This window comes from Meles meles, chromosome 20, assembly GCF_922984935.1.
Source record: "Meles meles chromosome 20, mMelMel3.1 paternal haplotype, whole genome shotgun sequence".
NCBI classification, from domain to species: Eukaryota; Metazoa; Chordata; class Mammalia; order Carnivora; family Mustelidae; genus Meles; species Meles meles.
Genome location: NC_060085.1, coordinates 7668144 through 7681976, shown reverse-complemented (window position 1 = coordinate 7681976; position 13833 = coordinate 7668144). Strand labels below are relative to the sequence as shown.

Below are 13833 nucleotides of genomic sequence, written 5' to 3'. Positions count from 1 at the left end.
AAACAGGACAAAATCTCTCCTCCATTGGGGCAGGTGTGCATGTGGGAGAGACTGAAGAGAAACCAGACCAGTGCTTGAATGGGTGGATGGATGGAGATGGATGAATGGGTGCGGGGTGGGGTGGGGTGGGGGGCGGGATGAATGGGCCGGGGGTGGAGGGAGTGAGCGGGTGGCTGGGTGGACGAATGGATGGGAGGGTGGATGGATGGGTGGGTGGGAAAAATGGGTGGGGGATGAGAGGGTGGGTGGGTGGCTGGCTGGGTGGACGAAGGGATGGTTGGTTGGTCTGGAGACTCCTCCCATCAGCCCTCCTGGGTGCACCGGGAAAGTGAGGCGGGGCAGCAGTCCCCTCCGAGGCCCCGCCCTGCAGCCGTCTTCGCGTCGGCCAACAGCGCCGCTCACCTGGAGGCCTCCCCTTTAAGACGCTCTCACCTGGGCGCTCACCTGCGCGGGGCCGCTTCCGCAGGAAGAAGGAAGCGGCGCCGCCGTCGCCTCCCGGCGCTCCCTCCCCGCCTCCCGGGTCCGCCGGTTGCCACCATGTCCGCCTCGGCTGTCTTCATCCTCGACGTCAAGGGCAAGGTGGGCCGGGCGCGGGGGATGGGGTTGGGGAAGGACAGGTGAGGCTGCGCTCCCCTGGACTCAGGGGCGGCCCCTCCTCGCGGGCGGGGAGGCTCCAGAAAGCTCTGGGAGCGTGGGAACACCCCTCCCCCAATCCCTGGAAGTCCCGGGTGGAATCCCATCTTCACTGTTTCCCAGTCGCGTGCCGCGGGCCGGGGGCTTTGCCTCCCTGGGCCTCAGTCTCCCTGTCCGTAAAAATGGGAATAACAGAGGTCCCCACCCAGTAAGAATGCATCCAGCTGGATGAGTGTAAACTACTTAGCTCAAGAACCCAGCTGCAAACAGGAGATGTTCAGTCCGTTGAAATTCTATCACCGTCTCCATCATCCACACAATTCATATTTGGGGGAAGACGGGCATATTTGGGGTTGCCTAGTCCCTTTCTGAAGCCCTCTCTCATTCACTTTGTCATTTTATATCCAAAAAAACGGTGGTGGTGAAAGCTAAGGTGTTTGAGGACCAGCTCTGCCCCCTCGGGGTTCTCAGCCTTGGACTAAACCAGCTGGGGAAGTAGGGACTGTTAGTATCCAGTGCTTACTGCCTGCCCAACAGCGCCTATAAGGGTATTGTCTCTTTCTTTCTAGAATCTTTTTCTTTTCTTTGCCTCCTTCCTTCCTTTCTCCCCACCCTTCCCTTCCCTTCTGTCGTCCCCACCTCACCAGTTTGGAGCCTGTGAAGCCTTGGGAAGGAGCTGGAATGCTGGACCCTTGTGTCTTGGTTCCATTCCTGGTTTCCCCACCTGTTAAGAGACATGGTTCACACCTTGGGGTCTCCATCCTTCAGATGAAGATGGTGAAGCTGCCTGCCCCGTGCAGTGAGATCCAGATCAGTTAGCAAACGTCCGGTCTGTAGTGGGACACAGCTGGTCCGCACTGAGGACTCTACACTTTTGCTATTGTTACCATGCTCCCATTTTACAGAGGAGGAAACTGAGGCACAGAGCGGCAGAGTCTTGCCCCTGCCTGGCAGCCAGGAAGTAGAGTCAGAACCAGGCATTCTCTCTGATGCCCCGTGGTGACCGGGACTTCTCTGCTCACCCTTAGCCCCTGATCAGCCGCAACTACAAGGGCGATGTGGCCATGAGTGAGATCGAGCACTTCATGCCTCTGCTCGTGCAGCGGGAGGAGGAGGGTGCCCTGGCCCCACTGCTGAGCCATGGCCGGGTTCACTTCCTGTGGATCAAGCACAGCAACCTCTACTGTATCCGGCCCTTAGCAGGATTCCTGGAGGCCTGGGATGGTGGTGGCTCAGGCCCCGAGAGGGTGGACGGAGGACAGAAGTTGCACAGCACATCAGTGGTTCGGGTTGGGGAGGGATGGACAGGGTGAGGTTTTAGGATCCGTGCTCCATTTGAGACGTCCAAAATGGCACCTTATCCTTAACTTTGCTGCCCACAGTGGTGGCCACCACACTGAAGAACGCCAACGCCTCCCTCGTGTACTCCTTCCTCTACAAGACGGTGGAGGTAGGTTCTGCCTTCCCATCAGCCAGCTGGTCTGTCCATCCACTTGATTTGCGCTTCTCTTTCAGGATCCATTTCTCCTAGGAAGCGTTCCCTGACCTCCGCTGAAGCCCCATCTCTGTGTTCTCATTAGCCGCTAGGGCATCGTCTCTCTCCCTGTAGGGCAAGGACCAAGGAGGTTTCTAAGACAGTGCACTGCTCAGATCTGAGCCAGAAAAAACTGGGTTCTGATCCCAGGTGCCCCCCCCCCCCACCGCCCTCCCTGCTCCCTGGCCATGTGAACTTGAGCAAGTCATTTCTCTCACTGTCTCTAAACTGAGAATTACAACAAGTCCTACCTCGGGGTTGTTGGACAAATTAGTCAAATTCATATTTATGGGTGCCTAAAATAATGCCTAGTATACAGTAAATGCTCAATAACAGTTTGGTATTGTTAGCATTAGTACTGTTTATAGAGTCATATAATAATTTGAGTGCTTGCTAGACGCCATTCTTTTTTTTTTTTTTAAAGATTTTATTTATTTATTTGACAGACAGAAATCACAAGTAGGCAGGGAGACAGTCAGAGAGAGAGGAGGAAGCAGGCTCTCCGTGGAGCAGAGAGCCCGATGCGGGGCTCGATCCCAGAACCCCGGGATCATGACCTGAGTCGAAAGCAGAGGCTTTAACCCACTGAGCCACCCAGGCGCCCCGCTAGACGCCATTCTCAGTGACTGAGAAAGTGTCCAGGAAATACTTTTCAACAAACAAGGAATGTGTATTGATCTGTCCCCTGCTAGGCAAAGAGGGGACACAGCTGTGCATAAGGGGGCACAATCCCTGCCTGTCCCACGGAGTCAAAGGGCACGAAGGAGGTGCAACAGGACATGATGAGAACTGGAGCCTGCCATGCTAGTCTCACTTTGACACTCAAGGCGGGGCGGGGGGGGGGAGGGGAGGGACGGTTGGGGCTTCACTGAGGAGATGACCTTTGAGCTCAGTCCCAAATGACAAGAAGCCCACTGTGAGAAGAATGTCCTGGGCAGAGGGGAGAGCATATGCAAAGACTCCCAGGTGAGAACAGAGAGATGGCCAGTGGGGCTGGGGCAGAATGAGGGATGGAGGGTTTTTTGAACGTCAGATGACTGGGAGGTTCCTGCTGTGGTTATGCCAACCACTCTAGAGGCTCTGAACTTGGGGGGGGGGGCCAAACCCCTAAAGCTTGTGGAGTCCCTGAATTCTTAATGTCCCAGTGCTGGTATACAGTAGGCACTTAATAGTTGCCTGTTGGGTTGTTGGCTGGATGAATGAGGCCCCAGCCATACCTCTGCTGTTTTCCCTGCACCCCTAGGTGTTCTCTGAGTACTTCAAGGAGTTGGAGGAGGAGAGCATCCGTGACAACTTTGTCATCGTCTATGAGCTGCTGGATGAACTCATGGACTTTGGCTTCCCACAGACCACGGACAGCAAGATCCTGCAGGAGTGAGTGGGCCATGGGGACAGCCAGGGGTGGACCTACTCATGGAAGGAAGTCCGGCAGGGTCTGGGAAGCATCCCTGGGTCCAGCTAGTCATCGCCCCGGCCTCCTGACAGGTACATCACGCAGCAGGGCAACAAGCTGGAGACCGGCAAATCTCGGGTGCCACCCACTGTCACCAACGCTGTGTCCTGGCGCTCCGAGGGCATCAAGTACAAGAAGAATGAGGTCTTCATTGATGTCATTGAGTCTGTCAACCTGCTGGTGAGCACCCCCTTCTCACCCACTCCTTCCAAGGCCTGGAGGCAGCAGAGGAGCCCATGTGTTTGTTGACCCCCGTTTGTGCATCCTCAGGTCAATGCCAACGGCAGCGTCCTGCTGAGCGAGATCGTGGGCACCATCAAGCTCAAGGTGTTTCTGTCGGGAATGCCAGAGCTGCGGCTTGGCCTCAACGACCGAGTGCTCTTTGAGCTCACTGGCCGTAAGCTTCTGGAGGAGGGGAAACCGGAGAGGACCCTATCCCATCCGGGGACCCAGAGAAATGCAGCCAGTTCTGAAATAAGCACTCGAGTGCCCTCTGCTGGTCATGGCCAGTGCTGCGGCTGCTGGCTCATTGGTGCAAACAGTGCTTCATTATTGGGTGTTTGGCCCAAGTACAAGGCTGAAAAAGACAAATCACTGTCCTTGTGGAGCTGACATTCCAGCGGGAGTAGGAGGTCAGAATAGCATCCTATTTAAAAACCTGACAGCAAGAGCCAGATTCCATGGGTTCAGATTCTAGCTCTGTCCCCCTGCTTCTGGCCCAGCAAGTTACTCACCCTCTCTGGGCCTCAGTTTCCTTACCTGTAAAATGGCAGGTAATGGCAAGTGGTAGGCAGAGAAGGCAGGGCTAGCGATCTGGGGTAGGGTCTCTGGGCCAGGCCTCCAGGGTCACCTGCCCACCCGCTTGGCTCCGAGTTTCAGGGAGCAAGAACAAGTCCGTGGAGCTGGAGGATGTGAAATTCCACCAGTGCGTGCGGCTCTCCCGCTTTGACAATGACCGCACCATCTCCTTCATCCCACCTGATGGCGACTTTGAGCTCATGTCCTACCGCCTCAGCACCCAGGTGAAGCAGGGGAAAGCCCCATTATGAGGGTGAGAGACGACCCTAGAACCTCCAAGAACTCCCTCTTCTGCCGTCCGCAGGTCAAGCCATTGATCTGGATTGAGTCCGTCATTGAGAAGTTCTCCCACAGCCGCGTGGAGATCATGGTCAAGGTAGGCCCAGGGGAATAATTCTTCCAAGTGCGTGGTCTGCCCCCCTCCAACCCCAAAATCACCAGCCTAACCCCATCTCCTGGATCCTCGCTCCCCTCCAGCCACGCTGGTCTCCTGGCTGGTTCTCAGACATGTCAGGCACAGTTCCCTGTAGGGGCTTTGCATTGGCTCTTCCTTCTGCCTGGGCTGCTGTTCCAGCAGCCATGCCCACAGCTTCGACTCCCACCCTCTCCCACCCCCTCTGTCTCTGCTCTGCTGACCGTCACATCTACTTCTTCCTGGTGTGGATTTCTTTTCCCCAGGGTCAGACATGTAGTAGGTTCTTGGTAATGTGTAAATGATAGACGGAGTATTCGCTATTCACACTATGATTTTAATGGAGCCTCTGTTTTGTGAGGGGTCTAAGGGACAAGAGAGAAGAGATCAAAGATAGGGTGTCCTCAAGGAGCTTGCAGGCCAGATGGGGAGACAGACAAACCATCAGCAAATCCTGGGCAAACAGGTCTCTAATTGGCCCCACTTCATACACCCTCCACTGCGTCTGCCCTGGTCTCCCAGCTCCTGTCTTGGCTCCCCACTGTCTGTTCCCTTAGAGGGCACCTATGAGCACTTCAGTCCGGCTGTGTCTCTCTTCTGCCTACAACCTTTCATGGCTCCCACTTCACTGAGAGTAAAAGCCAAAGTCCTGGCATCCCACAAGGCCCTATGACAGTCTGCCCTGTCCCCTCCCCAGTTTGACCTCCCTCCACTGTCTCCCTCCCTCCCTCCATTCCAGCTATATCGGCTTCCTCTTTATTCACACCAAGCAAGGTCATACCTCAGGGCCTTTGCACTGGCTATTCCCTTTGGATCGTACCCCTTCCCTGCCCCAGATATCCACACGGCTCCTTCCCTCATCTCCTTCAATTTTTTTGCTAAGTGTTACCTCCTCAAAGGCCTTTCCTGATTTCTCTATTTAAAATTGCAACCCCCATGGGGCACCTGGGTGCTTCAGTCAGTTAAGTGTCTGCCTTTGGCTCAGGTCATGATCCCAGGGTCTTGGGATCGAGCCCCACGTCTGGTTCCGTGCTCAGTGGGGAGTTTGCTTCCCTCTTTCCCTTCCACCCACCCCTAGCTCATGCTGTTTCTCAGTCACTCTCAAATAAATAAAGTCTCTAAAAAATAAAATAAAATTGTCACCCCTATCATTCCCCACCTCCCTCTTTGCTCTATTTTCCCCCATGTCTTAACACCGACTGACATGTTTTATTTACTTTCCTAGCAAATATACATATATATGTATATACATATATATATATATAATACATGGTTTAAAGACAGTCCTCAGTGTATTCCTTTTATAATTTTGGCACCCACATTTTTTTTTAAAGATTTAGAAAATTTTTATTTTTATTTTAAGACTGATTTTTAAGCGGTCTCCATGCCCATTCTGGGGCTCAAACTCACAATCTGAAGATCAAGAGTTGCATGTTCCACCGATTAAGCCAGCCACACGCCCTGCCGCCCACATTTTTAACGATAAATATTTTGTTCTGCTGGTTTCTGATCCTACCAGTGGACGGACTAGCTTTGTTTGCATAAGCTTGATTTGAACACGAGTCCCAGAAGCTCTAGTTTCGTGCCTCCCTTTCTACAACTGTTGAGTATCCCACCATGGGGATCTATTCTGTTTCTTCTCTTGCGTGGTTTTTTCCAGTTCTTGGCCACTCTGGTTCTTGTTGCCGTGAACAGCTCCTGGAGTCCCAAACAAGAGCTTCTCCACAGTTTAGAGTCGGCCCTCTTTTATAGATGGGGAAGCTGAGGTTCAGAGGGGTGCTGATGTCCCCTACCAAGGAAAGGGGGGGGCGGTAACCTACCTTGAACTTGGGTCTGCCTGGCTTAAGAGTCTCTGTTTTTCTATTTCACTTTGTTCCCTGGTCTCAGGGTGTCAGGGAAGCTGCAGGGTGAATGAATGGTCACCTGAGAGGGTCTTGACACCCCTCAATAAAGGGGAAGGAGCCATTAGTGCTGATGCTTCCCGGAAAGAATGTGCCCTCTGGTTTACTTCGAGGTCCTCTGCCCCTGATGCCACCTCTCAAACATCCCTCCCCAAATTGGTCAACAGTGGTAGTAGTCATAATGCTAGCTACTGCACACAGAACACTTAAAATCCTTGTGTTCAAAGTCTGTCCCATGTCACGTGTCAGATACAGGTGATGTAACTTATTCAGTGACTTGTAAGTGAGACATGTGATCATTGCCAACCCAAGCCCGATGCAAGTCCCTGCTGTGTCAGATACCAGCTAATTGACTTGGACAGAGTGCCTCATTCTCCTCATCTGTGAAATGGACCACAGGGATGGATCCTACTTTAGGGAATTAGCGAGAGGGCCAAGTGGTTGGCTTGGGGCCCAGCATGTGCTAGGGACTCATTAAATGCCACCTCTCAAGCAAAAACTCCTCTGATGGGCATCATTTGGATTTTGGACCAGGCAAAGGTATAGGACACTTTGCAAACACTGAGAACAGAGCCTCTGGAGTCTCCTGTGGGTGTGACTCCTCCAGCTTGCCACGTGTTGGCCGTGCATCTCCAAGCAAATGCCTTAGCTTCCCCTGTCTCCATGTTCTCATCTGTAAAATGGGCAAGCTGATTATTCCCATTTCAGGACTGCGGAGGCTCTCCCCGAGGTTGTGCGGGGAAAGGGCTTGCTGAATGTTTGCAGGATGCAGGAGTGAATTCTCCACACCCCACACCCTCTCCTCTGACAGGCCAAGGGGCAGTTTAAGAAGCAGTCGGTGGCCAACGGCGTGGAGATATCCGTGCCCGTGCCCAGTGACGCCGACTCCCCGAAGTTCAAGACCAGTGTAGGGAGTGCCAAGTACGTGCCGGAAAAGAATGTCGTTATTTGGAGTATTAAGTCTTTCCCGGTGAGTACTGGGACGGGTGTGGGATCTGAGGGACCTGCCCCTGCCGCTCGCAAGCAAGCCAGAGAACAAATAGCAACCCATGTGTGTATGCACATGGTTACCCTTTAGGGATCACAGAGCTGGAAACCAGGCCAGCCTGGTGGTTAAACTCCCCGCCTCCCAGGTCTTGAGGAAACCAGCCCTGGGTTCAAGTTCTCCTCCCTTCCCTTCTCAGCTAGACAGTCTTAGGAAACCCACTTCCCTCCACGGATGCTCTGTTTGCCCATCTGTGAAATAGACAGGATCATGTTACTCTCATCCTTGGGCCGCTGGAGGATTTGGTCAGCCCCTGCGAACGGGATGGGGGTGGGAGGATCCATTAGGGCCTGGAAAGTGGGGAGGTGGTAATCAGAAGCCCTCAGACCAGGCTTTATAGTTAGAAGCTTCAGCTGTACCTTGGCCAGGAGGTTTCACTTTCTGGTCTGCAATGGACAAAGAGCAGAGCCTGCCCTGGGGGCTGCCGGGAGGATGGGCTGGGCAGAGGGAGGCCTCTTGGTGTGTCTGATGCCCCCGTGTGCCCTCAGGGGGGCAAGGAGTACCTGATGCGTGCCCACTTTGGCCTCCCCAGCGTGGAGAAGGAGGAGGTAGAGGGCCGGCCCCCTATTGGGGTCAAGTTTGAGATCCCCTATTTCACCGTCTCTGGGATCCAGGTGAGTGTAGTGAGCAGGCAGGTGTCTTCCCTCCTTGGCCTCAGGGGGTTCCCCATCCTCCTGTGCCTTGGCTCAGGTCACATCTGTCCCCTGGCCTGTACCACCTCGTCCCCTCAAAATCGCCTTGTGTCTGTTCCCCTACACTGTGCCGTCTCTTTCCCAGGGCCCTGGACGGCCTACCCACTCCCCTCCACCCGCTGCCCGTGCCACACTTTGGCCCGGCCCATGTCACTACTCACAGACCATTTCAGCACATTCTCCCCCAGCTGTGTTACATAGAGTTCCCGCACCACAGCCAGGCTCCCTGCACAACCTGGGCCACCTTGTCTCATCCCCTTTCAGGTTCGGTACATGAAGATCATTGAGAAAAGCGGTTACCAGGCCCTGCCGTGGGTTCGCTACATCACCCAAAGTGGCGGTAAGGCCGCCTGGCTCCCTGGGACGCTGGGTCAAGGAGATCCAAAGGGTGGTCTCGGGGCTTTGGCCACACTTGGGTCAGAGGGCACCACAGTTCAACAGAACCGGCCTCAGTTTGCCCATCTTTAAAATGGGGGCAGTTGCCAGCTCTAGGGTACTGATAGGGTTTGAACACACAGCACCCCCATCTGTACCTGAAGACAAGCTATGGTTACCTTCCCTAGGTCAGACCCCCTTCTTAGCCTTGTTACATACCCATGGGGTTGATCATGAGCACTGGGGTGGGGGAATAAATGTGGGAGGGGTGCTTTCCCTCTGTTCCCTTTTCCAGTTTGGATATGGTCCCTGCTTATTGTTTCCCTGCAGATTATCAACTTCGGACCAGCTAGGAGAGAGAAGAGGTGGGGACTTGGACATGGGGCCTTCCCTCCCCCCAGGCTGGGACTGTAGACTTGAGAGGGAGGAAGATGGGGGATGTGTATGAGGGAAGGACCCTGACTTAGCAGTTTCTTGCTCCCAGCACCCAGCACCTGGCTTCCTCCCTGCCTTTCCCTCCACCCATAGGCTGGGACGAACAGTCTCCCTACCTCCTTTTGCCTCCGGGCTCCTCCCTCCTCCAATTTTATATGAAGAAATAGAGGAGGGTCTTGAAACCCCCCTCATGAGTGCCTTCTTGCAGTGACCTGCCTTAGGGGTGTTGGGACCCCTCCTTCACAGCTGCTGAGCCCGGAGGCCATGCTGGCCCACCCAGAGTTTCAGGATGGTATTAAAAAAAAAAAAAAAAAAAAAAAAATCTGGCTGCTGCGTATATTCTTGGCTGGGACCGGGAATGCCAGGAACACCCGCTGACGGGCTGGGATGGGAGTGGGCAACGCAGATCCGCTCCTCAGGCGGAGGCATATCTGGGGCAGTGCAGTTTCCCCCTAGCTCCTTGGGTCGGGGCTCCAACCCTCTTCCGCCCTCATCAGTTTCCCTCGTAGCAGCCAGAGGGCGCTTCTTCTAAGCCAGACTGTGGCGCTCAGAACCCTCCCAGGATTCCCTCGTGAAAAGTAAAAAGTAAGTGCTCAGTGCGGTCCACAAGCCTTATCTGCGCTCCCCGTCCTTCTAGTTAACCTGTCTTCACCCCCTCCCACTCTCCGCCTCTAGCGTTCACGCTTCCTGTGCATGGCAGGTGTGCTCCCACCTCCGCCATTGCAACCGTAATGCCCTTCACCTGGCATGTACCTCCCCCCACAGATATTCACAGGGCTCCTTCCCTAACCTTCAGATCGCAAACGTCACCTCCTCGGGGAGGCCCTCCCTGACCTGTTTCAACGGTCCTCCTTTCCCAAGAGACTATCACTTATCTGTTTTATCACCTCCCTTGCGTTTACCACCCTGCAAAGATCACATTACTGTCTCCTCCCGACCTAAATGGTGGGGATCCTGCAGCGGGAACCACCTGGCTGGCTGGCTCGCTCTCCAGTTGTGCGCCTAGTGCACAGAGGGTGCTCGGTAAAAGTCTGAATGCAGACGTCTGTAAGCGCCGCCTGCGACCTCGACTCTAGCCTTCCGGGCTCATCCACGTGGCGGCTGCAGCTGGCAGCGTGAAATTTTGTCTCTGCCATGGCATTTGCTGTGCCAGGTTTGGTCCAATCTGAGCCCGACCGTGATTCCTTCTCACCTACTCCATTTCCCCGTTTTATTTTCTTGACGATGCCTAACGCTACCTAAAATTATGTAGTTGCCCGAACGTGCGCTCCCCAGCGCGGGACGGGTTCCAGCACACAGGGGGCGAGTGAGTGAAATAAAGCTCTCTGCACAGACTAAGGGCTAATAAGTGCTTATCGCGTGACTGAATGGTGAAACTCCAGACTGGACTGCCCGCGCTACCCTGCCCCTGACCTTTCTCCCGCGGGTCAGTTAAACCGGCTCCCTTTCCCGCCCGCCTGGCGAGTTTGAAAACCGAAAACCCCGCCATTGCCGGCGGCCCACCGGTCGCCGCGGCTCGGCCAATCAGGAGCGGCACCACCCATGCCGGAGCGTAAAACTCCCCCGGTGACGCACGGCCATTGGCTGCGCTGGCTGCGTGGGCGGGGCGCCGGCAGGTCGCGCGCCGGGCAACGCGGCTGGGTTACAGTGTAGCGAGTTCGTAAGAAAACAAATCCGCAGCGTTCGGGGCGGGGCCTCCGGCGTGACGGCACCGCCCCCTGACGGCCGGCTTGGCAGCGGCTTCGACACCGCCTCAGAACAGACGTCGCGGAGGAGGGAGGGTGAGTTGAGGGGAGACCCGGCCCCCAAGGGGCGGGCGCCGGGCCGGGCGGTGCGGGCGGCGGAGGGTTGGGCCGGGCTCCCAGCCCCCGGCGACCCGCTGGCCGACGGGGGGAGGAGCCCGCCGGGAGGGCGGGGGTCGCGCCGGAGAGCCGACAGGCGAGCAGAGCTGGGAGCCTCGCGCGGGCCAGGTGCACCTCGGAGCGGATCTTCGGGCCGGCTTCCGTGGCTTTCCCCGCACTGACGGCGCCGGGGTGGGGCGGGGGCTTTGCAGGCTGCCAGTGTCGACATGCTGCTGGAGGAGGTCCGCGCCGGCGACCGGCTAAGCGGGGCGGCGGCCCGGGGCGACGTGCAGGAGGTGCGCCGCCTTCTGCACCGCGAGCTGGTGCATCCCGACGCCCTGAACCGCTTCGGCAAGACTGCGCTGCAGGTGAGGCCCGGCCGGCTCGGAGCGAGGGCGGGGCTGGGACCCCAGACCCTTTCCCTTACGTTTCCTGGTCGCAGTGGTGGCAGACTGGGGGTCCGATCCTTTTTTCCTGGGCCGATGTTGCTCCCTGATGTCCCTTTTCGTGGGTGGGTCGTGGATGGATGGGGTTAGGTTGGGGGGAGGGGAGGACTTTCCATCTTCTCTGGAGGATTTCTTATTCTCTGGATGCGGAGGATTCAGTTTCCCTGGGGAGATTCTTACTCCGTGGTGTGAGTTCAGCTTCTTTGGATCCTGGTTTCATAGGGATGGTTCTTGTTTCTTGGACCTTCCAATTACAGAAAAGAAGGATTCATGTTTCCAGTAGGTCCCCATTTAATGGAGGGTTCTCTGAGAGGAATCCGGTTACTTGGGGAGATCTCCATTCCTGGGTTTGTTGGTTCCCCAGATTCCTGGTATATTAAGGAAAGTCCTAATGGGGGCACAGTTAGGCATTGCTTGAGCGTCCTTATTCCCTGGGGGGCATTTTACAGGGGAACCCCATTTCTCAAGGGGGCGACGCACCCTGGGGAGCATCCTCACTATATGGGAGGAGCTGTTAATTAGAGAAGGGGTTTCAAATTCCCTGGGCACTTCCTTTCCCTTCCGTTCTCAAGTTCTTAGGGGGCAGTTTTCATTCTTTGAGGTTGATTTCCTGGAGTGGGGGCCATATTTCCTAACGATCTCCTCTATGGGATGGGGCATGTCTCTGCTTCTTTGGGGAGGGTCTTAAGTTCCTTGAAAGTTTCCACGGAGGCTATTCCCTAGACGATTATCTTGTCCTTAGGGGATGACCGGTTTCTTGGAGAGGGGTCCCTCTTCCCAGGAGATGTCTTTCTCTGGGGTATCCAACAGCTGTCTGAGTGCTTGTGTTCTCTGGGGTTTCCCGATTCTTTAGACGATCTCTAGTGTTCCCTATTCTTGAATGACCCCTCTCTTCAGTGACCCCCTTCTCCTGGAACCTCTCCCTTGAGAGACCCCTTATCCTTGGCCCCCACACAGGTCATGATGTTCGGCAGCCCCACCATTGCTTTGGAGCTCCTCAAGCAAGGTGCCAGCCCCAATGTCCAGGACGCCACCGGCACTACTCCAGCCCATGATGCGGCACGCACTGGATTCCTGGACACCCTGAAGGTCTTGGTAGAGCATGGTGCTGATGTCAACGCGCCTGATGGTACTGGGGCGCTCCCCATCCACCTGGCGGTGCGAGAGGGCCACACGGCTGTGGTCAGCTTCCTGGCTATGGAGTCTGATCTCCATCACAGGGACGCCAGGGGCCTCACACCCCTGGAGCTGGCGCAGGGGCTAGGGGCCCAGGATCTCATGGACATCCTCCAGGGGCACACGGTGGTGCTGCTGTGACCCAGGGCCACCCACTCCAGCAACAGGACCCGGCGGGGTTCTGTATCAAGAGAGGAGGAAAGAAACACTTTCTCCCCTCACTTCTGCCCACTGTCGAAAGGGGTGGGGCACCGGTTTGTGGCTTGTTGGTGTTGATTTGCGGGGTGTGTGTGTTTGAGGGACATTTCTCATTTGTTTTTCTCACCCCTTTTGACGTGCTGGGCAGAGAAGGGCTCTTGCTGACAACAGCCATCTAAACGGTTCCGTTTTCTCTGCGCCTCAGATTGCTGGGGCTACAGACGCCTGAGAGCTGAGCGTTTAAAGCCCCAGCCCCAGAGTGAGGTCATCGCTTCCAGGGCTCCTGGAACCTGGCGACCTTGGCTGGCTTGTACCCAGAGAGAGACCTCCAAGTGTGCACACTGCTTTCAGGCATGGGGTGGGAGGGGGGAGAGTTTCGAATCAAAGGGTAGTATGAGTTCGTTCATATTTTGTTGGAAGCTTGTTTTCCAGTCTCTTGTACAGCGTTTAAAAAAAGAGATTCTATTTATTAAGCTTTGTGGAAAAAAATTGTTGTGTGATAACTTAATGTTTTTACCCATTAAATTAAGACTTGTGCATGATCACAGAGCTGGTGGCTTCTGATTTTTGAGTCTGCGATGGAGAGCCGCGCGTCCAGTATGTTTGTATGGGGTCGGAAGAGGGGTCGCAGGTCGTGGATGCTTTGGGGGAGGGGTGTGAGTGGTAATTCCCAGGGTGCCAGAGGTGAGTGAGCTGGGTGGGGCAGCGGTTTACGCTGTCGGAACGGAAGGGAGGCAGGAAACCGCGAGTGGAGAAAGGGCCCCCAGATGTCAGCTGGGTGCCGGGAGCCCCGGGCGGGCGGGGGTGGGGGTGAGTGGGCGGTGGCTGGAGTCTGACTCGAAGAGGCGTGACCCACGGGCGGGGATTGTGGTCGCACGGCGTAAGGGATCCCGG

General features: G+C 55.7%; 2 protein-coding genes across 4 annotated transcripts; both read left to right on the top strand.

The window, feature by feature from the left end:
* Positions 1-456: 456 nt before the first annotated feature.
* AP1M2 (adaptor related protein complex 1 subunit mu 2) lies at positions 457-9571 on the top strand. 2 transcript variants are annotated; one of them, XM_045992171.1, is made up of 12 exons: positions 457-579; positions 1662-1818; positions 2016-2083; positions 3411-3541; positions 3653-3800; positions 3891-4017; positions 4494-4642; positions 4723-4794; positions 7543-7701; positions 8265-8390; positions 8733-8808; positions 9174-9571. In XM_045992171.1, exons 1-12 carry the CDS (start codon positions 538-540, stop codon positions 9194-9196), a joined length of 1278 nt encoding a protein of 425 aa, XP_045848127.1. In that variant the 5' UTR covers positions 457-537; the 3' UTR covers positions 9197-9571. The 2 variants fall into 2 exon arrangements, with proteins under 2 accessions (XP_045848127.1, XP_045848131.1); XM_045992175.1 differs by having other exon boundaries at positions 459-579; positions 4500-4642.
* A 1357-nt stretch (positions 9572-10928) lies between these two features.
* Positions 10929-13488, top strand: CDKN2D (cyclin dependent kinase inhibitor 2D). 2 transcript variants are annotated; one of them, XM_045992177.1, is made up of 3 exons: positions 10929-11059; positions 11332-11487; positions 12523-13488. In XM_045992177.1, the coding sequence occupies exons 2-3, from the start codon at positions 11347-11349 to the stop codon at positions 12880-12882; spliced, it is 501 nt and encodes a 166-aa protein (XP_045848133.1). In that variant the 5' UTR covers positions 10929-11059; positions 11332-11346; the 3' UTR covers positions 12883-13488. The 2 variants fall into 2 exon arrangements, with proteins under 2 accessions (XP_045848133.1, XP_045848132.1); XM_045992176.1 differs by lacking the exon at positions 10929-11059 and adding an exon at positions 11109-11248.
* The last annotated feature ends 345 nt before the right edge of the window (positions 13489-13833 follow it).

What these genes read in the sequence shown, in the direction of transcription:
- AP1M2 (XM_045992171.1), top strand. Translation starts at nt 538, where the DNA reads ATGTCCGCCTCGGCTGTCTTCATCCTCGACGTCAAGGGCAAG. An exon ending in TCCTCTACAAGACGGTGGAG is followed by an intron (nt 2,084 to 3,410) that starts GTAGGTTCTGCC and finishes CTGCACCCCTAG; the next exon opens with GTGTTCTCTGAGTACTTCAA. An exon ending in GCGTGGAGATCATGGTCAAG is followed by an intron (nt 4,795 to 7,542) that starts GTAGGCCCAGGG and finishes CTCCTCTGACAG; the next exon opens with GCCAAGGGGCAGTTTAAGAA.
- CDKN2D (XM_045992177.1), top strand. Translation starts at nt 11,347, where the DNA reads ATGCTGCTGGAGGAGGTCCGCGCCGGCGACCGGCTAAGCGGGGCGGCG. An exon ending in TCGGCAAGACTGCGCTGCAG is followed by an intron (nt 11,488 to 12,522) that starts GTGAGGCCCGGC and finishes GCCCCCACACAG; the next exon opens with GTCATGATGTTCGGCAGCCC.